Source organism: Chiloscyllium plagiosum, unplaced genomic scaffold (genome assembly GCF_037043375.1).
Source record: "Chiloscyllium plagiosum isolate Xiang-an unplaced genomic scaffold, Cpla_swu_hap1 HiC_scaffold_10, whole genome shotgun sequence".
Lineage (NCBI taxonomy): Eukaryota > Metazoa > Chordata > Chondrichthyes > Orectolobiformes > Hemiscylliidae > Chiloscyllium > Chiloscyllium plagiosum.
The window spans coordinates 72,363,244-72,387,553 of NW_028270148.1; the positions used below are offsets into that span (position 1 = coordinate 72,363,244).

The 24,310-nt window shown below is 39.4% G+C and overlaps 1 protein-coding gene across 6 annotated transcripts in view; it reads left to right on the forward strand.

Moving 5' to 3' along the window:
* The window catches only part of scaf8 (SR-related CTD-associated factor 8), a 285,626-nt gene that overhangs the window by 5,172 nt on the left and 256,144 nt on the right, over positions 1–24,310 (forward strand). For all 6 annotated transcript variants that reach the window (XR_015758468.1, XR_015758469.1, XM_087991451.1 and 3 more), the window contains exon 2: positions 22,668–22,751. Coding sequence is in view for 4 of the 6 variants with exons in the window: in XM_087991451.1 (XP_087847577.1) it covers positions 22,668–22,751 (84 nt within the window). In the remaining 2 variants the exon portion in view is untranslated. The remainder of the gene's footprint in view (positions 1–22,667; positions 22,752–24,310) is intronic.

Genomic DNA, 24,310 nt, shown 5'->3' on the forward strand with positions numbered 1-24,310 from the left:
AACAAATGTCCTGTACAGCCGCAACATGACCTCCCAACCCCTGTACTCAATACTCTGACCAATAAAGGAAAGGATACCAAATACCTTCTTCACTATCCTATCTACCTGCAACTCTACTTTCGAGGAGCTATGAACCTGCACTCCAAGGTCTCTTTGTTCAGCAACACTCCCTAGGGCCTTACCATTAAGTGTACAAGTCCTGCTAACATTTGTTTTCCCAAAATGCAGCACCTCACATTTAGATAAATTAAACTCTATCTGCCACTCCTCTGCCCATTGGCTTATCTGATCAAGATCCGATCATCTCCAATTGACCAAACTGGAATACTGACAGTACAAAGCGTCTCCTATTTTAAAAAAAGTCCAAATGCAGAAGAACCTTGATTATCCGAACGAGGTGGGCGGGCACTATTTCGTTCAGATAATTGATTATTCGGTTAATCAATTCAATGCCTTTTCTCTTGAGCTCAGAGTTTTCTATTAAGTCTGCTCCCCATTCAGCACAGCGCGTGCGAGCCCTCGCCTGCCCCAACATCTCCCCCAAACCCCGTCCAACACTGTCCCCCGTCCGCCCTCAAACCTTGTCCAACATTGCCCGCCCCCCCAAACCCCATCCAACACTGCGCTTCCGCTCACCTCTTCCAAACCCCATCAAACACTGCGCCTCTGTCCGCACCCCCAAACCCCATCCAACACCACCCCCAATCTGCCCCCAACTCCAGCGCCTTACACCCCTGTTCCCTCTCTGGAGCAGCCAGACTGGACACCAACAACACTGCTGCTGCTGCCTTTTGGGGAGTGAGTCTCCAAATAGCGCGTGCGTGTACACGCGTGCGCGCGCACACACAACTTTTTATTGCAACCTTTTGACAGGTTCCACCTTTGCCCTGTACAGGACAATATTAGAGAGATTATCTGGGGATGGGAGGTTTAGGGCACACGGCTGTGTAGAACTCCAGGGAAAGTGTGGGAAGAGAGAGAGGGAGGTGGAGATCAGTCACTTAGAGACAGTGCCTGTGCTCCCATCAGTCCAGGACTGTTCTCGGCAGCACTTTTAATCACTGTAAACAAAAGAGGCGACGAGTGTTGGGCACACATCTTTGATGTAATGTTTCTGTCGGCACCTTGAGATCTTTAGATAATCTGATTTTTCAGATAATTGGTATTTGGATAATCGAGTGTACTGTATCTTTACACATGGAAATTCACAATAAGGTAAACGAGTTAACAGCGCAAATAGAGGATATGATTGGTGACCAAGACTGGAAACCAAACATCCATGCATATTCAATCTTTAGGAAGGGTAGACAAAAAGAAAAAGGCGCTGGGGTAGTGGTGCTAGAGACAGATAAAATCCGAGTAATAGTGAGAAAGGATATTGTGTCCAAAAGTCTAGATGTAAAATCACAACTAGGGCAAAAGACATTAGTGGAAATTGAGATTAGGTCTCCAAACAGTGGTGGTGAGTGAACAACTTAAGAGATCCAAGCAACAACACCGCTGCACTAATAATGGGTGACTTAAATTTACATATACATTAGACAAACCACATTGGCATTAATACAATGTTGGATGAATTCCTAGAATGTGTACAAGTATTTTTTTCCCAATGAGTGTGTTGAGGAACCAACCAAAGAACAAGCTATCTAGATTTTGTTTGAGCAATGAGAGGGGGTTAATTAATTTTGTTGTGAGAAGTCCTTTTGGAAAAAAATGATCATGAAAAAGGTACAATTTTGATGAAAAGTTGAAGTGAAGTATCCCAATCTGAAACAAGGGTCCTGACTCTAAACAAAACTAGGTGTGGTTGTTTATAGACTTCAACAAATTATAGATCATAGAATCCCTTTGGTGCAAAAGGAGGCCATTTAACCCATCGATTCTACGCTAACTGTCTGAATAACATCCTACCCAGACCCCCCCCCCGCCCCACCCCACCCTATCCCCACTATGGCTAATCCACCTAACCTGCACATCCCTACAGTACCTGGACGCTACGGGGCAATTTAGCATGGTCAATCTACATAAACTGCATATCTTCAGACTGTGGGAGGAAATCAGAATACTTGAGAGAAAACCACACTGACATGGGGAGATCCACACAGAGAGTCACCCAAGGCTGTGAGGCAGCAATGCTAAGCACGGAGTTACTGGCTTGTAGTGAATAGGTAGTGGCTAATATTTAAGGAACAAATAATTGATTACAACAGTTATGCAAAAGAACTTAGCACAAAAAGTGGCCTATAAATGTGGCTAACAAAGGAAATTGAGGAATTGTTGAATCAAAAGGGTAATATAAAGTTGTTGGATAAAGTAACAAGCTTGCAGCTTGGAGTATCTTAGAGTACTTTGTACAGTTCTGGAATCCACATTACAGGATTAATGTGATTGCACTGTCAAGGGTCCAGAGGAGATTTTCCAGGGAGTTGCCTAGGCCGGCGAGCTTTGGTTATGAAGAAAGATTGAATAGGCTGGAGTTGCCACAATTGAGATATATAAATTATGATGGGGGAGTGGCGTAGATAGACTGAACAGGAAGACAAGGAGCGATCAACAGGCATAGACTTAAGATGAGTTGCAGGAAGTTTAGAGGGAATGTGCCGCTAGACCTGCTGAGTTTCTCCAGAAATTTCTGTTTTTGTTTCCGATTTCCAAAATCCACAGTTCTGTTTTCCAACACAGTTGGAATTGTGTGTGGTGAGGAATAAAGTGACTTCAGGGGAAAATTTGGCAAGTTCAGTAAGTGGTCAAATATCATGGATAAATGTGAAGAGATGCACTTGAGTGGGAAAAACACAGACTGTGTATTGTTTAAATGGTGATAGATTTGGAAATGTTGATGTATGAAAGGATTTAGGTGTTTTTATATACTAATCATTAAGAGCAACTATGTAATTGCAGCAAGTGGTTAGGAAGGCAATGGTATGTTGGCATTTGCCATGCAGTAGTACTGTACCTTTAAGAGAGATTTGTTCTGTGCAGTTTCTGTTGCAGAGAGAATCCAGAATATCTGCTTTAGAAATGGTGGGTAAATAGCTTTGAGCTCACTAAGAGTTTTTCTTTTAAATTGGACAAAAGAAGAATAAGTGGATGGAGTCACACTCATACAGACCAAGGGTTTTAATTGTGTTTTCAGTTGGGGTTCGGAGTTGGCAGTTGAAGCTGATAGATACAGCTCTCGCTCTCTGCTGCAGCAAAAAGCTTGACTTCTGTCTCCGATACTTGAATTTTCCTTTCAGTATTCCTTTCTCTTGCACTGGAAAGGAGGTAGCTTATCAGGAAAATTTGTTTTATTGTATTTGCCTTTGCCAAGGATGCGTTTATGGGATGCCGCTATATTAGAACAGTTCATGATTAGTAACTAAATAAGCTATACCAATTTTTGTCTTTGTATTTTAACTAAAGTGAATTTTGCTTCATGTCTATTAATGGACCAATTGAATCACTTCTGGAACACAGCACTTTACACTTGCCTTTAAATAAAGTAAAAAGTCAAAGGTCTAGCTCCTTGATATACTTTGAGGGAGATTAGTCTGGTCCATAACAATCACAAGAGGATTTGAATATAGGAGCAAACATGTCTTTCTGCAACTGTACAGTGCCTTGAGACCATACCTGGTATGTTATGTACAGTTTTAGTCTCCTTGCTTTAGAAAGCATGTGCTTGACATTGAGTATGTGCAGGGAAGGTTCACCAGACTGATTCCTGCAATGCTATGAGGAGAGATTGGTTAAACTAGGACTATATTCATTGAAGTTTAGAAGAATGAGAGGGAATCTCATAAAGACTATTACGTTTGTGGCAGGTTGAACAGACTGGATGAAGAGATGCTGTTTCCTGTGCTTTTGAAGGGTGCAGGGGATGGAGGAGGAATCCAGAGGTAGGGGTAAAAATCTCAGGATATGGGATAGGCCACTTTTGGACTAAGATGAGAAATGTCTTCTCTCAGGCTGTTGAATCAATAGAATTCTTTATCACAAAAGATTGTGGAGGCCAAGCCACTGAGTGTGTTTAAGAAAGAAATTGATTTATAGAGACTAAAGGCATCATGGGGTATGGGGGGGGGGGGGGGGGGAAAGAGTGAGCAAGAGTATGGTCTGTACAAATAAGAGCCAGCTATTCAGCCCTTTGAAGCTTTTCCACCATTCACGGAGATCATTGGTCATTTGTGGCCTAACTCCATATACCTGTTTTGCATACCTGATGAAGGGCTCCGGCCCGAAACATCGATTTTCCTCCTTCTCCTTGGATGCTGCCTGACCTGCTATGCTTTTCCATCAACACACACTCAACTTTGGCCCATAATCCCTAAATGCCATTAATTAACAAAAATGCATGTACCTTCGATTTAAAATTAATAATCGATCCATATATGGAAGAGAGTTCCAAACATCTATTACTTTTTTGTGTGTAGAAATGCATCCTAACATCATCTGAATAGCCTGGCCATAATTCACAGATTATAGCCCCCAGTTCTAGAATCTCCAGGCAGTGAAAATAGTTTATCTACTATGTATTTTCCTGTTAATATTTTGAAGACTTTGATCACATCACCCCTTAAACATTCTAAATTTGAGAGAAAACTAGCTGAATTTGGATAATCTTTCTACACAACTTAACCTCTGAAGTCCAGGTATCATTCTTATAAGCCTACACTGTATTCCCTCCAAGGCCATAAATCCTTCCTAAGATGTAGTGCCCAAATCTGCGCTCAATATTCCAAATGAAGAGTAATGGGGTTTTGTATAATTGCAGCATAACCTCTGCTTAGTTATATTGCAGTCTGCTTGATGTAAAGGCCAGCATTCCGTTAGCTTTCTTGATTATTTCCTGCACCTGTTTGTGGCACCTTAAAGATCTGTGCACCTGAATTTCCAAGTCTCTATGGACTCCCACTGTATATTGAACTTCATATCCAGAAAAGGCCTGAATCTATCCTTTTCGGTCCAAAATAATGTTGAGCTAGAGGATCACAAAGATCATGTTGAATAGCGAAGTGCGTGTGATGGATCAAATGGCCTACTTCTTCTGTTTCTTCAGTGCAAAAGAGCTGAAAGCACAGGTATATATTTGGAAGTATTATATCCTGGCTACTACTGGTATGAAATTTGAAGAGCAGGGATAGCAGTGAAGCATTCTTACTTAGAGCTTTCTGCAGGGCTGGGAACGGGATTAAAAAGGAGTGAAAGCTGCAATTAGTTCGTGAAACAGTCTCACCTGTGAAGAGGGGTAATATCCTTGAAAGAGCATCAAATGAAGATATATAGGTTGAATAGAAATAGGGCAATCACATGGTTGAAGTATACTATAAACTCTAAACAGTGAGAGGGAGTTAATAGGACAGGGTGTGAGTGAGGCCTGCAGATACTGGAGATCAGAGTCAAAAAGTGTGATGCTGAGGAGCATCTGAGGAGCAGAAGAGTCAACATTTCAAGCATTAGCTCTTCATCATTCCTGATGAAGAGCTTATGCTCAAAACGTTGACTCTCCTGCTGCTCAGATGCTGCCTAACCAGTGTGCATTTCCAGCAGCACACAGTTAGTAGGACAAACTGGGAGGCAAATCAGTGAGGAGTACAAAAATAAAAGGGCTGTAATAGTTTGGGGTTTTAAATACCTCTGTATTAACAGGGATAAATTCAGACTAAAGGCTATAGAGGGCAGAGATGAGCAAATTTTGAGAAGATTTGTAGCCCAGATTGAGGTTCTGGATGTAGGTTTGCTTGCTGAGCTGGAAGGCTCATGTTCAGATATTTTGTCATCATACTAGGTAACATCTTCAGTGAGCCTCTGGACAAAGCGCTGCTGGTGTTTCCTGCTTTCTGCTAGACTGTCTCACTAGAATCCTTACATACAGGTAAGGAAGGGCACCACATCGACTGGGACAACACATCCATTCTAGGTAAAGCCAAAAAGAGACACGTACGATAATTCCTAGAAGCATGGCTTTCCAACCGGAACTCTATCAACAAACACATTGACTTGGACCCCATTTACCACCCCGAGAAAAAAACCAGAGAATGATATCACCACAGGAAAAGACATCGCCAACCCAAGGAAACCCAAAAAAAATACAAAGCAGGAAACACTAGCAGCACTTCGTCCGGAGGCTCACCGAAGATGTTACCTAGTATGGTGACAAAACATCTGTACGTGAACCTTCCAGCTCAGTGAGCAAAACTACATCCAGGGCAGAGATCCTTAAAAATACATGCAGAGTGATGTATGGCAAAAAAGGTGAGCCCAAGTCTAGTAGTAAAACCTAAACAAAAATATTGATGGAAAATTAACAAGGAAATAAGGAAAACAAAATGAAGACATGGAAAATTAACTGGACTGTGTTCTAAATGAATATTTTGCTCTTATTTTAACAGTAGGGACATAGAGCAGATATTGTAGTTGAGACTAAAACATTAGGTGGATAAGCATAGTGATAGGAAATATTAAGGTGCTTTAAATGAATAATTTGTTAGATTCAGAAGTAAATTATTCCACCTGTTAAGGAAAGAAATAACAGAAGCTGTGACTTTTGTTTTCTATCCTTTTTGCTTACAGATGTGCTGAAAATCTGCTAATGTTTGTATCATTGTTTAAAAAGGGATGGAAAGGATAACTTGTGTAATTATATGCCATTCTGCTCAACTGTGGGCAACTTACAGGAAAACATTTTGAGATGCATTTTGGACAGATTAATTAAGGAAAACATTTATAGATTTGCAGTTGTGTTACTTGATTGAGATTTTTGCAAGTAACAGGAAGGTTTGACAAAGGTAACTTGTTTGAAATAGTCTATGTAGATTATATCAAAATTATTCCCAAGGTCCCAGGCTGAACAGAAAATAGGTTCATGTGATATATACTCATGAATTAGATTTAACTGCATGGGGGCATGACTAAGAAGTTTTCAGGTGATACTAAAATTAGGTTTGTGGTTGATAGTGAGGAGAATATGGTAGATTACAGAATGAACGTTGTGGATGGAACTTTGTGGTGGTGATTGTCTTCTAATTTAAAAATGTGTAGGTGCTGAGAGAATGAGTGACCGACAGAAGAACGAGGAGGACCAAGCAAACAAGGCACGGGTTCTATGTTCAGATCTTGCTCTTCAACCAGTATACAGTGCTGATGAGGGAGATGAATCCTTTGGGGAGTGCAGGCAGAATCATGTCCGTGGTGTTGCAGTGGCTTACCTATGTAGGGTGGGGAGGAAGATATTTGCAAACACTGACTTATAAAGCTAGACGGAAATAAAAATAAGAAGTCCCTCCTTTCCCAGAAACCTCGGCTCTCTGACTTCAAATTTAAAAGCTCAAATCAGTGACTCACCGCTCCTGGCAGGCCCCTGGTGCGAGCTCCCGCCCTTCGAGATCCTGCTGCTGCTGAAAAACAGAAATGGAGGACTCCTGTGCTCATGGTAACGATCAGCTGATCCTCTCCAGCTATACAGAAATCATAAAGTTGAATTGGATGGATTAAATGACCTTTTCACAGGCATAGTTTTTTTCTATGTTCAGTTACGTTTTCAGATTGTTCCAGTGGAAACTCAACTCTCTGGGTCAAAATCCAAATTCTACAATTTGAAGGCACCGCATGTCATCAGATTATGTCCAAAACCTGGAGTCTGTTGTAGTTAATAGCTACTTAACAAAACCTGAATGCCGTCTTTTTCAATAGGAGCCTTGTCATAGGTGGCTTCACAAAGTTGAACCAATGTGGTAACACCAAACATTTTGAGTTCCTCTGTGAACTTGTTGAGGGTAGCATTGGTTGGGTTGTGTGTGATGAGAAACCTCATACAGCTAGGGCTAAATAATCTCCGTGTCTAGCAATCCGAAGCATTCAGAAGCCAATATGTTAAGATAATCTCTCCTCCAGAGAATACGTATGGCTTTTGTTCAACCTTTCATTAGGGGATAACCTTTTCTTCCCTGAAACCAAGCTACTGAACTTTTACACCGCCTCCAAGGCAAATATTAACTCCACATAAAGCCTCCAAGTGTAGTCTCATCAAAGACCCTTGCAATTGCCATAAGAGTTGTTCATTCTTTTATTCCAGTCTTTTTGCAGTAAAGTCTGATGTTTCCCTTCCTAATTGATTGATATACATGCATGCTAATTTTCTGTTATTTGTACAAATGTATCCAAGGCTGTCTGAACTGCAACATTTTAAAGCTTTATGCATTTTAAATTCAAATGTCTGCTTACTTCACATTTCTCCATCTGCTATCTCATTGCCCCTTAAATTGACTGAATCTCTTTTCAGCCTTTTTAGGTTTTCGTCACAACTTATCTCCCTACCTAGCTTTGCATCATGAACAAATTACTCTTGGTCTCTTCTTCGTAGTTATTAATGTGCATTATTTTGTAAGTAGCTGTAGTCTTAGCAATGATCCTTGCAATGTTCACAGGTTAGTCTGCCAACTTGAAAATGTCCTGTTCATCCCTGTTGTTTTTCCTGCCTGTTGGTCAATCCTTTATCAGTGTTGAAGAGTTATCCTCACCTCTGCGAATCCTCATCTTGCATATTAACCTTTTGCATGGTACTTTATCGAATTACTTAAAGTGTAGGACATGCACTGGTTTCCCTTTATGCATCCTTAATAAGCTCCAATAACTTTCGAACCACAATACTCTCTTTCATAAAAGCATGTTAGCGTTATCTGATCATACTACAACTTCCAAAGTGCTTTTGTAAGATTTCATCAATTACAGCATTTTTCCAATGCTGTTATCAGGCTGTAGTTCCCTGTTTTCTGCCTTATCTGTGAATAGTAGAATTAGATTTAGTAAATTTCAATCACATGGAAACACTCTAGCTTTTAAGGAATTTTGGAGAATATTAACCAATATCTCTATAAGATTTGAAGGTCTCTAGTGGTTCAGTGGTACTGTCCCTACCAATTGTTCTGACCTCACCTGTTCTAGAGTTGTGTAATAACATCTCTGAATAGGTTGATTAGAAAATATCTATCCACCATCGCTGCAGCTGCCTCATTTAGAACTCTAGAATATAGGCGTCAGACTCTGACAATTTGTTGGCTTTCACACCCTTAATTTCTCTCTGATACTTTTTATGTGCTGATTTTGTTTTCTTTAAGTTCCTCATTGATTTTAAACCCATTGATTTACTTCTTTGGTATGTAATTTTTGTCTTCTATCATGAAGACAGGCATGCATACTTGCTCAATCTCCATGCTATTGCTTCATTCTCATGATGATTTATCCTGTCTCCAACTCAAAGGGAATAGCATTTACTTCAGTTAATATAATTGGTTATGATTTCTGGTGAGTTTACTGTGTCTTTTACCTTTTTTGTAGACTTTTTCTTGTGATTTCAAAACTTTGCAAACCTCAGGCTTGCTGTTGTACTTGACAACATTGTAAGCCTGTCTTTTTCTCTCATTAAATCCACTCTTGTTTTCCCTGTCTATTTCTCTTTCTATTCTTGGTTTCACTTTAATTAATTTTTCTTCCTTGTTCTTGATTCGTTCTCAACCCTTGAATATTATTGTTTACAAAGATGCATTGGTCCTGATGTTCAGTAAGATCTTGTGCAAATGCATTACAGTGCAGATTTTTTAGCTGAAAGATAATGTTTTAAATACCACATGATGTACGATACCCAACTTTGGCAATTTTTCTATTATGTGTTTTTAAAATAAGCAGATGCATTGATGTACAATCATGCAAATTTATTTTAGTCCAGTTTTCCATCAGATGTGTTTTTTTTTAAATTCATTGAAAACAATTGAGCAGTTCTATAGTCAAGTTACATTGAGTCTAGAATTTCAGACTGTGGTTAGTTCATTGTTTAATTTCGCATCTACAATATTGAATTTTTGATATTCTGGTCCACGGACTTTTGCTGAGTCAGCCAGTGTATTTTCAATAAAAGTGCTTTGCCATTGTGTGATAGAAAGTATCGTCCAGAACTAAGTCAGTTTGAAGCTACGTTATTTCTGCAACTAAATGTAAACTGAATGGTACAACAATTGTGAACGGTGTGCATATATTTTGTAACTTCTCATTCTTGAAGAATGTTTCATTTTTCTGCCAGAGGCACCTTGTATTTTACTTCTGACTACAGCGTAGATGTTGGGCAATTTATTTAGTTTGAGAAGTCATCACTGTCTTCACTTTGCGCAGCATCCACATGTGCAGATCGTAATCTGGATTACGGAATTGTGACAATACTGTATTCAGGAATTCTGATGATTTGTCCTTTCCTTAACAGTGGTATTGAAATTGCAGCAGCTGCATCTTCTGAGGCCAGCTGCTTAACACTGATGAGAATTAAAATGCTTTTATCTGGCTGTGCATTGTTAAATTAGTATTTCATATTTATTTACATAGCTGTACATTGAATGTACAGCATAACAATAGATCATTTGGCCCAACTGATAGCCGCAGGTATTTGTGCCCTGCATGAACCTCCTTCCATCCTCCTTTTCCAACTCTATTAGCAGAATCTTCTGTTCCTTTTTTGCTCTGTATCATTTGGTTATCTAGCTTCCCTTTAAATGCATTTATGATATCTACTTAAACTATGGGTGATTGTAACTTACATATTCTAACAAGTTTCTGGAAAATAACTTTATCCTGAATTCCATATTGCATTTATTCCTGACATTTATGAACCTCTTATTTTGGTCTCCCACAAGTGTTATACCGACCTTATCGAATCCTTTTGTAATCTTAAACACCTCACTTGTGTTTGTCCTCAAACCTTTTTGCTTTATTGCTTTGTGCTCCCTGAATTAGTTATGATGTGTGTCTTCTCACTATAGATTTAACGTCTTAGTTCTGACATGATTTTTTTTGTACCCTCTGCAGAGTCTTCATACCCTGTCTATAATTTAGAGAACCAAACTGCACACTGCTCCAATGGTGCTCTAACCAATGTTTTCTACAAATGTAACATTTTTCAGCTTTTTGATTTTGTAATTTGAAGAATGTTGTCTTTCTTAAGGGCTTAATGTTGTTTTAGATCTCTTTACTAGATCTTTATCCTGTACTCCCTCTAACCCTTTTTACTTTTTTAAGGAATATGCAATCTCTTGATTTGCTCCTGCAAAAATGCAACACCTCTCAATACTTTGTCATAACATTTCCATTTATCAACCATATTTCCAGGACCAATCAAGAGACTGCATATTTCTTTTAAAACAAAAAGGGTTAGAGGGAGTACAGGATAAAGATCTAATATTTTCATATGATGCCATATCAGGTTCTGGATTCAATGCCAAAACCCATCCTTATGGAATGCAATTTGCCATGAATGCCCCACTTGCTTTCTTATTTGTAGGAGCACCTTTGATAGCAACTCCCAAACTCATGACTCACCTTAAACCTATGACCTTCAGTTTTGGACTCCCAAACTAGAAAGAAAATACTTAGGCTATTCTACCTATCCCTGCCTCTCATGATTTTATAAACCTCTATAAGGTCACCCCTCAGTCTCTGAAGCTCCAGAGAAAGAAAGACCATAGCTTAATCAACCTCTCCCTATAGCTCAAACCCTCTAGTCCCAGCCACATCCTTAAATCTTGTCTGCACTCTGTCAAGTTTAACTACATGCCTCCTATAGAAGGGTGATCAGAATTATATCCAGTATTCTAAAAGTGGCCTCACCAATGTCCTGTACAGCCATACATGACATCCCAACTCCTATACTCAATTAACTGATCAGCGAAGGCAAGCATGCCAACCTTATTCACCCTGTCTTCCTGCGACTCCACTTTCAAGGCACCCCTAGGTCTCTGTTTGGCACCACTTTCCGGTGGGTTATTGTGAACTGTGTAAATCTTGCCTTTGTTTGTCTTACCAAAATATAACACTTCTAATGTATCTAAATTAAACTCCATCTGCCACTCCTTGACCCATTGGTCCATCAGATCAAGATCCCGTTCTATTCTGAGATAATCTTCACTGACCATTACCCGCTAATTCTAGTGTCATCTGCAAACTTATTAACCATATCTCCTATATCTCCTAATCATTTATATAATTGATGAACAGCAGTGATCCTTGCAGCATGCCACGTCACAGGCCTCCATTCTGAAAGACAAATGCAGTGTTAGCATTCATTTCAAGAGGGCCAGAATACAAGAGCCTGCATCACCACCCCTTGTCTCTTGCCTTCAAACCAATTTTATATCCGTTTGACCAGTTCCCCCGATCCCTTGTGATCCAACTTTACTAACCAGTCTACCATGCAGAATTTTGTGGAACACTCTGCTGAAGTTCCACAACATATAGACAATGCCTGCTGCCCTGCTTTCATTAAGTTTCTTTTTCATCTCTGCAAGAAACTCCAGTCATGTTAGTGAGGCACAAAGCCATGCGGGCTATCTGTAATCAGATCCAAAGACCTCAACAGTTCATCATATGACATGCTCTTCATCCCAGGGATCATTTTTGACAGCCTTCTCTGGATTCCGTACAAGGCCATCAGATCCTTTCTTAGATAGAGGGCCCAAAACTGTTCACAATATTCCAAATGTAATCTGACCAAAGCCTTATACAGCCTCAGCACTGCATCCCTGCTCTTGTATTCTTAGCCTTCTTGAAATGAATCCAGCCAAATCTGCATGTTAAGCTTAAGAAAATCCTGAACAAGGGTTCCAAAATCCCTTTGAAGTTCCGATTTCTGAAGTCTTTCCTGTTTCTTCCTCCTCTTCCTATCAAAGTGCATAACTGTAAACTTTCCCACATTATATTCCATCTGCCACTTCTTTGCCCACGCGCTAAGCCAGTTCAAGTCCTTCTGGAGCCTTCTCGCTTGCTCAAAAATCCAATCAATCTTCATTTGATTGCTACCTAATCAAAGTGAGGACTGGCACTACTGTCTCATCAATGAGTTGAGACAAGTGTAACTTTGTAGCAAAGAGTCTGTTTAAATAGGGACTACAGCAAGTGATGCTCATGGCAAAACCAACAACACAACCTACTCCACATATCTTTGTCATCTGCAAACCTCCTAACGATGCCCTTTGTTTTTTCATCCATATTATTAATGTATAACGTGAATAGTTATGGACCCAACACCGACCCAGTGGAACTCTAGTCACCAATTGCCATCCTGAAAAATACACCTTTATCCCTACTCTCTGCCTTCTGCCAGTCATCTAATCCTCTATCCATGTTAGTACCTTGCCCCCAATAGCATGGGCTCTTATGTTATTTAGCAAACTTCTGTGTGACAACTTGTTGAAGGCCTTCTGGAAATCCAAACAGATCATGACCACTGGCTCTCTTTTGTCTAATTTGCTTGTTACCTCCTCAAATAATTTTAAAAGATTTGTCAGGCATGACCTCCCCTTGATGAAGCTGAGATGACATCCCTGTTTTACCATGCATTTCCAAGTACTCTGCAATCTCAGGCTTAATAATGGACTCTAAAATCTTAGTAATGATAGAGGTCAGGCTAACTGGCTTATAGTTTTCTGTCTTCAGCCTGAGGTCCCCAACATCAGAGTTTCTAGCCTTTAACCAATTCAGTTCACTCCACCAGTTATCAACAAATGGCTGAAGACCCTGTAGATTGCAAAGGCTAAGAACTCTGACATGATTCTGATAGTAGTACCGAAGATTTATGCTCCAAGGCTAGCCACGGCCTTGATCAAGCAGTTTCAGTATAATCAGAACACTGACGTCTACCTGACAATATGGAAAGTTATCCAAGTATGTCCTACGCACAAGAAATAAGGCAAGTATCCATACTGGCCAGTTACCAATGCATCAATCTTCAATTGATCATTAGCTCAGTGATGGAAGGGAATGTCAAAGATGTAATCGCGTGGGAGGTAAAGGATTAACATATTGACTGGCACTGAGTTGAATTCTGCCAGCTTCTGACCTCACTACATCCTTGGTTCAAATGCGAACAAAAGAGTTGAGTTCACAAGGCCAGCATAACTGCCTTTGACATCAAGCCAGCAGGTATGTGCCACCAAGAGCCCTCGTAAACCTGCAGTTATTGAAAGTTCTCCACTGATTTCAGACACTCCTTGGGTTGATGTCCTAGGCTCACTGATTTGAATTTGAAACTTTATTGCTGGAACAGCACAGCAGGTCAGGCAGCATCCAGGGAACAGGAGATTCGACGTTTCGGGCACAGGCCCTTCTTCAGGATTCCTGAAGAAGGGCCTGTGCCCGAAACGTCGAATCTCCTGTTCCCTGGATGCTGCCTGACCTGCTGTGCTGTTCCAGCAATAAAGTTTCAACTTTGATCTCCAGCATCTGCAGACCTCACTTTCTCCTCACTGATTTGAATCACTTCAGCAGTGACCTTTCCTCCTTCAAAAGGTTATAAGTGCAGAAGTTCACTTGTTGAGCAATGTTCAAGATCATTTGAGACTGTCAAATAAGCAGCACATGTCAATGTGCTCAAAGACATGGTCAGCATCCATATAATGGCTGACAAATAGCAAGTAATATTCGCACCATAAGAGTATTTGACTGTCTATTTATGTTCAATATCATGGCTGAAAGCACCAGTATCAATACCATGGACAAGAAACTTAACTGGATCAACTGTAAAATACTGTAGCAACAAGGGTAGGTCAGAGGCGAAGAATTCTGTTCTAAGTAGCTGACAGCCAAGCACTGTAAATTCAGGCAGTCATCTACAAGGCACAAGTTAGAAGTGCCAGTCAACATGTTAATCCTTTACATTCTATGCAATTACATCTTCTAATTTGTGCCTTGTAGATGATGGACAAGCACTGGAGATTCATGCGGTGAGCAACTTACCACAGAATTCCTAACCTCTGACCTACTCTACTTGTTTGGCTGAGTGCAACTTTAACAATACTCAAGCTAGACACCATTCAGGACAGGAGCAACTTGTGAGATTGGCACCCCATCCACCACCTTGAACATTTCTTTCCTATGCTGCCGACAGTCTGTAATGATAGTGTTCACTATTTACAAGATAGTGACCTCTTCAACCTCAAACGTAGGAAAATCACCACCGACAAGTCCCCTCCCCCCACACCGTCTCAACATCCTGAATTGGTACTATATTGTTACTCACTGTCATTGCGTTGGAGACTCCTTACATAATAGTATTGTGAGCATCCATAAACCCCAAGATTTGCAGCAATTCAAGAAGGCAGCTCACTGCCTTTCTCTAGAACACTTTGGAAAGTGGAATAAATGCTATCCATGCAGCCATACATCCGAGCCAGCAATGCCAGCATTGCATAAACAACTTTTTGAAAAACAAATTTTTAATAATGCTGCAGATTGAATTGGCGTTGAGATTTTTTTGGGGGAATAGTGGGTGGCACTTAATGTAGTACAAATTCATTGAGCAATGAACACAACCGATGTATACTTTGTGGTGCAGAGCAGAATAATAATACCCCTTAATTTATAATACTCTTGAGTATACAACAAAGGTGCCAAACTATATGCTCCGAAGTTTCAAGTAAGATGTGTGAAATCATTGAAATGTAATTTCAAACTAATTGGAACTGATTTTGTTTTATTTTCCTTAAAAATGTTCAGTTGCTAAGTGAGCTAAGATTTTTTTTTGTCTGTAAGTTGAAATGTAAATACACCAGTTAAAAGACAAAATTGATTGTTTCAAAGTTTTATTAAATAATAACCCATGTGACCTTTGGATAGACATCTGAAAATTGCTTTGTGGTTGTGATTTTTATTTTAAACTGCAAAATGTTATTTAACTTGTACTCTGGAAATATAATCACCAGCTTCTTTTGCCCACATAAGCTTGCTTCACAAATTGTTCATCAAATGATAGTTAACTGTTTGAGTCAACAAAATAGTGATGTAGATATTTAAGGCAATGAGCACTTTAAGTAAAAAAAATAGATTACTTAAAATATCCAGCAGGTCTGCTTTAATATTGCATAGTATTTCAAAATATTTGCTGCACAGAAATAGGGTGTTTAGTTCATTAGGTCTACATGGGTATTTATGTGCCATCAGATTCTCCCCGAGCTCAGCTTGATGTAACACCCATCAATATACCTTTCTGTTCTTTTCTCCCACATGCACCAATCTAGCTTATCTTTGAATACATCTTAAAAATGTATTTACTTCATCTACTGCTTGTGGTAGTGAGTTCATTGGCCTGGATCTGGAAGCCCTACTCCCATTCCTGAAATACCTTTTTTTTGTGTGTGTGGGCATTCACATGATCGCATAGGACAGCTGAGCATTTGAACACAGTGTTGCATTTAAACAGTTTTTGTTGGAACAAGGTCTGTTTCTTGCAGTGAGTGACTTAATCACATCAATAGTTAAAACACAGGAGAATGAAAGGTGGACAAAATGTGTGGAACTGTGAAGTTATTTAAAGCTCCTGCAGGCCATGTCTGGGAATTGGGGGGGAAAAAGTACCTTTAAAATTTTGTGGTTGCCTGTTGACATAAGCCTGAGGGGCATTGTTTGTTTATTTATTACTGTTTGACAGCTTCTACAATCCTATCATCATAGTTGAGTGGTTGTAAGTTCACAAATCACTGACATCTCCAAGATCTTAAGGGATTAGCTGTCTTTCATATGGAATTATGAATGCAATGTTAGTTTTCTTAGCGATTAAGTGAATGGAGTTTTCAGTTTTTATTGATGTATTGAAATATTAATAGATTATAATTAGAATATTATTTCATTGAGCATAATTTGAGTTTTGCCCATTGTAGATATTGGGTGAGTTAGTATGAAGGGTCATGATGTGGAGGTGCTAGTGTTGGACTGGGGTGGGCAATGTTAAAAGTCACACAATGCCAGGTTACAATCCAACAGGTTTATTTGGAAGTGTAAGCTTTTGGAGCGCTGCTTCTTTGTCAGGTAGCTTGTGGGGCAGGATCATATGACATGGAATTTAAAGTAAAAGGTCAAAGTGTCATACAACTGATGCAAAGTATTGAACAAACCTAGATTGCTGTTAAGTCTTTAATCACTTAGAATGGGGATGCAGGTTTTGAGTGATAAATATGTAAATCTCAGAGCTTCTTTCAGGTCACAATCCCAAGATAACGTAAGGTTTTATTTTGGGAAAAAAAGTGGCATCTCAGCCCGTCAATGCATTATGGTGTTAGGTTAGAGTTTGTCTGCATCCTAATCATGAGTCAGACTGGTTCTATTTCCAAAGTAGGAACTTAAAAAATGTCACATGGACTGAGTACCTACAGATTGTGTGCTTTTTGAACAAAATATAATATATCTGCAAATGCAAATTCACCCATGGACTTAAGTGTTTATGTGTGCGGGCGTGTATGAGTAATGCGGACAGACTCTAATTGTACATCTTTAATGCATTGTTTGAGCTGAGATGTCACTTTTTTTCTATAAAACTTTAAGTTATCTTGGGACTGTGCACCAAAACCTTGACAATTTTGGTTTGTTTTCCTTTTGGTAGTTGATATTGTGTCACATTTTTCTGCATATGAACTGCCCCCATCATTTATTGCTCTCTTCGGGCGGGCGAGCGAGCGACACGGGCAGTTGATCAAGTTTTCTCCAAACGTTCAGCAAAATTCAATTACACAGATGACCAAATGGAGTAAGTTAAGCTGTCAAGACGACAAGGGACTGGGTCATGCAGGCTACAGTGTTTGCTGGAAGTGAGACAGGTGTGCCGAGGGTCAGGAGAATGAAGCTGCAGGTCTTTGGTACGGATGTATTGATGGAGGAAAGGGACTGCAAATGAGAGAGTAGTTTTTAATCCTTTCAGCAATGGCATACTCAGCTAGCTTAGAACCAGGAAAACTTGGATCATTGAGTTAAAAATCACACAACATCAGGTTATAGTCCAACAGGTTTAATTGGAAGCGCACTAGCTTTCGGAGTGACACTCCTTCATCAGGTGATTGTCACAACCTGATGTTGTGTGATTTTTAACTTTGTACACCCCAGTCCAACACCGGCATCTCCAAATCGTGGTTCATTGAGGTAATAATAAGCTAAGAGAGGCGAGAGAAAACTTAATGGGCATGAACACTTCCAGTTCAGTCTTAAAACAAAAGTATTCATTACTACAGATGATAATTTGTTTCATCTCAAAGCAGCTCATGTACAGCTCATATTGGAGGTGCATTGACTATGTTAGAAACAAACATGCAACCATTTAGTTGCGACTTCAGCAATCTTGGGAAAGCATGTTTAGAGTATTAGTTTTTTGTATTTAAATGTGTTAGTATTTTTTAAATACACATTTATTACTAAGTTATGCCTGTTGATCTGTACTAATTTGACTACTGTGATATCTAGGAAATTAATGCTGTCCTTTAAGTTTAATATAACTGATTATTAAGGAAATTGATGAATTTATTCTTTTTGCTTTTCTTAATGCTTTTTGTATCCAAGTTACTGATATATCAACACATGCATATGATCATGTTATTATGTATGTTATTACATGACTATGTCACTATTAAAGGAGAGTGGGAATGAGAAAGGAGCCCCTGAAAGCCAAGAAGTAACCATTGAAAAAATCTCAAAAGGATCCTTAAAAAAATTTTTGATCTTTTGAATTGAAGTTCAAAATCAGTCACAATCATAGTAAATGGCAGAACAGGCTTGGCATGTAGTATGTACTACTGCTCCTATTTCTTATATTCCTTCTGGAATCATTCATAATTTGTGATATGCTTTAATTGACTAATCAAATTGTAATATTGTTCTCTTATTGGGTTCAGATTCTATTTTTGATTTAAATCAAAAGAATAACATCATCAAAGACCACATTAATAGTTTCTAGTCAGAGACTTCCTGGTGCTACTACGTTTTGCATTCAGTACTCAATCCATATGATCCAAGTGCTAAATATTTGGTTTCAGGTATGTTTTGATTTCTCTATTTAGTAATTGCACACTGGCTGTAACAAGTATACTTGATTTATAAGGGCTGTTGTGAAACAGCGTTAGTTTCTCTGCCTTAGAACCAGAAGACCTGGGCTCAAGTACAATGTGCTCCACAAGTGTGTCATAGTGTCTTTGAATAGGTTGATTTAAAAATATGTATCCTTGATTGTGCTTTCTCCATATCATGTTCGCATTTGCTGCTGTGCAGTTGTACTTTTCTAATGTTTTCTCTTATTGATTAGGTAAAAATAATTCCTTTTCAATAAAATGCCTGGCACCTGGTGAACTGACTTTCACATATTTCGCATCAGGTTTGAGTATAACGTCCATCGGGCTCTTGATGGCTTGAGTCATGAATCTGATGTTGACTGACGCCCTCTTGCCCAGCTGTGCCGGTAACATCCAACCTGCTCTTTGGCCATCCAGGTCTGGTCAGCCCACTGTCCTGAGCCCTCACCTCTGTCAGCCTGCAGAACCATTGCTGACGGAGGAATCTGTTCCTGAGCAATAGTTCCCTTACAATAGCCACCACTCCTGCAGGGAGAGTACTCTGGTATGACCTGACCATGTCTCAGACTTTGATCAAATCCAAGTAAAAGACAATTCCTGAAGGAAGGACTACTTCATGAACAGGAACTGCATGTTTATAATTGAGGCTGCTCATCTAATGGAAGAAATATGTCATCAGGGTGCATCACTTTGGAAGACATTCAACATAAAGGTACAGGGTCACTACTTGAGCGTGAAGCATGCCAACACCTGTGCCCTTTCCCATATGGGAGATTTGAATCTCCGTTAGAGTGTCTATAGAGGCATTTGTGAAGATTAAATAGAAGTGCAGACTGAAAGTCGATAGCTTTCTAAAAGGCACTGGTGAAGACGAAAAGATCCTTTATATTATTTTGTGGGCAGGATAGAGCAGGTTATATCAGCTCAACAGCTGAAATCTGAGTGAAGAGAATTCCAGGCATAATTTTTGACAGCTTGATTCATATCTCCAGTCAAAGTAAAATCATCAGATCTGTCGATAGGACCTTCAAGGCCCCGAGGCAGGAATTAGGTTTGCCTGTTTGACAATTTCATAATCAGACTAAAAAATGTAGTCGTAAACTCTAAATTTTAAGACATACATGGAAATATTGCTAGAACAGTCCATTTGATAGTTTGAATAACGTGAAGTACAGGAATTGTGAATTTGTTCAATATTACAGTCTGTAGAATCTGCTGGAGTACATAAAGACGTGAGTAAATGAATGAAATTCTGACTAAGTTGACTAGCTTTTACTTAAATCAGGAAAAAAGAATGAGTTAATATATTGAAATAACAACAAAAGACGGAGAGAAAGATGTGCAAGAGGTGTAGGTACCCACATGCTTTATAGGGCTGAAGAAAATGCCCCACGTGGAGAGCTTATGATAAGTTATGATCACTGCCAAATAAAATTGCAGAACAAGGAAAGGAGATCGTCAGAGTTTTCAGAAACAGTAAAAATGTGAGTGGAAAGTGAAAGCATTCAATTAAAACCTGAGAAGATGATAAATGTGTTTGCCACAACAGGCATTGGAACCATAAAAAATGCATGGGATGTCTGGATGTGGCAGTTCCCAGAGAAAAGTAAATCCACCAGGGTGACAAATAAGCTTTGAACCATAAACCTGAATAGAAGCTTGCTACCTTAACATAGAGTATCATCTTGCTGTCACCATTATAGAGAACCACAACCATCACTTTTCATCAATTTGATCCACATCTCTTGAGGTTGATATGACATTACCTGCCAAACTTAAATGTTGGAATGCATAAGATAACTCTGCTAAATAAGGTGCTTCCTCCAAGTGACCAAGCGAAAGTAAGACCATGGGTCGCTGATGTGCAGGTCAAAAGGCATGCTAAATATTTGCCTAAGCTATTGAAAGGTCATTTTATACACTGCAGCAATTAGTCAAGAAAATCAGGAATCTCACTAAAAATTGTTGACAGCTGAATATTCAAGATTGTGCATCATTGTGACCAGAACTAGTAAGCAAATGAGAAGGAAGAGAGTCCAGATGCGACCTCCACCTGATCAAGAAAAGATTATTGACAGCAGCAACACCACTAACCAACAAAACAACATATCCAGCAAATGACACAACAGGTGATGTCAAGTAAGATCCCGGAATATCAGAAGCAGTATGTGCAAACTCATCTGGGCATCAAGCTATCTCACCAGTGAGAGTGAAGAGTGCTGTACCTACAAGTTGGAGGCACAACGTTCTAACACTTAAGTAATGCTCTGAATAGTTTTAGAAAAGTTAACACTTTAAGGTGTTCAGTTTAGTTATAAAAATTGACTGTTAGTCTTCAGTTTTGGAAAAAAAATGTTAATCATTTGGAAGAGGTATTGACCCAGATACTCTGTCCCGTCAGGTAATCGTTGGAGCAGCACAGGCTGGGGTTGTGCCGACGCTCTGGAATTCCAGATACTGACTCAGTGACAATTGTCTGGGAAATTAAGATTCCAGTGGATAATTTCCCTGTATCTGGAACTCTCAAAGAATCCATTATAGACAGAGAATTTGTATGGTTTCACTTCTGCGATATTAGTAGTTATCTAATAATTATCTTAAACTAGTGTAGCCATTAAACTGTTGTCCAGCTTATCTCATAACAAAGCCACACTTCCCTTGATCCCTTACACCACCTTCCCACACCTCCAATCTGCTGATCCTGGAACTTGCTATGGGGCACTGACCCACAAAATAATTATCCTCATTCATTGTAAATTATTAGGTTTGTTTATTCTTACTGTTCCTTATCCAGAAATTTTGTAAAGTGCCTTTAATGTAATGAACTTGCTGAGGTGCTTCCAAGGAGCATTATAAAACAATATATTACACAGGTGGTGTTGGATGAAATGATCAGAAACTGAAACCATGGCCAGCAGTGGTAAAGTAATAAAAATTGAGGGTACACAAGGCCAGAATTACAGGGGCACAGATACCTTAGAATGCTGTAGGGCTGGACAGATTACAACAAGCAACATCTCAGCAATTTGTTTTTGTTTTAAAATCCATGTGTTTGCTTGAACAGGGTATAGATGCGTAATAGGGTACTTGGACTTGCTGCAAGTTAGGGCATGGTTGGTGGAGTTTTGGACGATAATTTTATGGAAAGTAAAATGGAAGACATTAGCAAAACGTGCATTGGTGTGGTCCAGTCTAGGGATTACTCAAGTATGATTTGAGGTTTCAGCAGGATGAAAAGTGATGTTTCAGAAGTGAAAGTAGGCAGCCTAAATGAAATCCTGAATAGAAGTTTGGAATCTCATCATAGGATCAGATGTGATATTAAGGCTGCAAATGGACTGGTTTAATTGTAGACTTACCAGGAAGAGGGATGGAATCTGTTGTCTAGCAACTGCAAATGATGACTTAATTTGTCTTGATATTTATATTGGAGGAAATTAATCCTCATTGAAGACTAGATTATCATGGAGGAAGTCTGTTAATTTCAAAACAGTAGAGGTATTATGATCGGTATTGATGAGTAGAGTTAAGTGATGTCACTGTACATGTGAAAAATAATGCTAGGCATTTAGATGATCTCACTGAGGAGCGGCATATAGATGCGAAATAGGAGGCGGCAAAGGACACTAAAGGTAATAATGCAAGAGTAGGAAAAGAAGCTATTATCATTGATTCACTGGTTACACTTCAATTGTCAGACAGGCAGTCATGCTGTGCAGACATGGGCACATGCGCACACACCAAGAATAATAAGCTACTTAAATTTTATGTTGAAGTTTTTTTTGTTTCTTGATTCTCAAATCTTGTCTCTTTTCCTTTTAGTTGTACTCATTGAATGAGTATAAACCACCCATCTCCAGGGCCAAAATGAACCAGGTGACAAAGGCGGCTATCAAGTCTATTAAGGTACATTTTAAAATGAATTTGTCCATTGCACTGCATCAGTTTTAAAGCAAACTTTGAATGAAATGTTTCTGAAATACGGGTATAGATTGCAGCATAATCTGATGTTCACAGTTTCTGTTTAGTTAGTGATTAACTGTAGTCATACTTTAACTGTCATAAATGTGCAGTTATGTTTTTAATTTAGCTTATTTTCTGACTTCAGAAAGTCACCAGTACTAATTTGCATTCCCATCATATGTTACTTCCAATGTCTAAGTTTGCTTTATCAAGACTTGAATTTCTTCAGACCAGTGATGTTCAGCATTATTTTGGTGACATCTATGAATTATCAGTTCAATGAGTTGGGCTTTTAAAGTCTAAAAAACAGTTTAATTTGATATTTTGTAATTAACCTATTGAGAGATGGTATTACACACCACTGGAGCAGGTGGACCTTGAAGCCAGGCCTCATGGCTCAGAGGTAAGGAATCTACCACTGCACCATGAGACACTTCCGCAGCAATATTTAGACTTTAACTTTTCATTGCTGTTTTGCCCTTCTTATTATTTTTTTGAACTTGAGGCTTGAAAAGAGCTGTAGTTCTCTTTGGCCTGACTATTTGGAAAGGACCATTCTTGACCCTTGGGTTATAAGATTCATCCATTATTATTCATGGCTGTGAGCTGTGCAAATCAATAGAAATCATAATTTAAACTTTGTATGTAACTCACAGGCTTTGAACTGAGTTATGGACTCCCCCACCCCAGGGAAAAGACCTTGTCTATTTACCCTATCTATGCCCCTCATGATTTTATAAACCTCGATAAGGTTACCCATCAGCCTCCGACGCTTCAGGAAAAACGGCCCTTGCCTATTCAGCCCCTCCCTTTAGCTCAAACCCTTCAATCCTGACAACATCCTTGTAAACCTTTTCTGAACCCTTTCAAGTTTCACAACATCCTTCCTATAGGAGGGAGACCTGAATTGCACACACTACCAAAAGTGGCCGAACCAATATTTCTGTACAGCGGCAACATGACCTCCCAACTCCTATACTCAATATCGGAACAATAAAGGAAAGCATACCAAACGCCGCCTTCATTATTCTATCTAACTGCAACTGCATTATCAATGAACTATGAACCTGCACTCCAAGGTCTCTTTATTCACCAACACTCCCCAGGACCTTACCATTAAATGTATAACTCCTGCTCTGATTTGCCTTTCCAAAATGCAGCACCTCACATTTATCTAAGTTAAATTCCATCTGCCATTCTCAGCCCAGTGCCCCATCTGATCAAGATACTGTTGTGCTCCGAGGTAGCTTTCTTCACTGTCCACTACACCTCCAATTTTGGCGTCATCTGCAAACTTACTAACTATACTTCCAATGTTCACATCCAAATCATTTATATAAATGAAGAAAAGCTGTGGACCCAGCACCAATCCTTGTGGCACTCTGCTGGTCACAGGCCTCCAGTCTGAAAGGCAACCCTCCATCATCATCGTCTGTCTACTACCTTTGAGCCAGTTCTGTGTCCAAATGGCTAGTTCTCCCTGTATTCCATGAGATCTAACC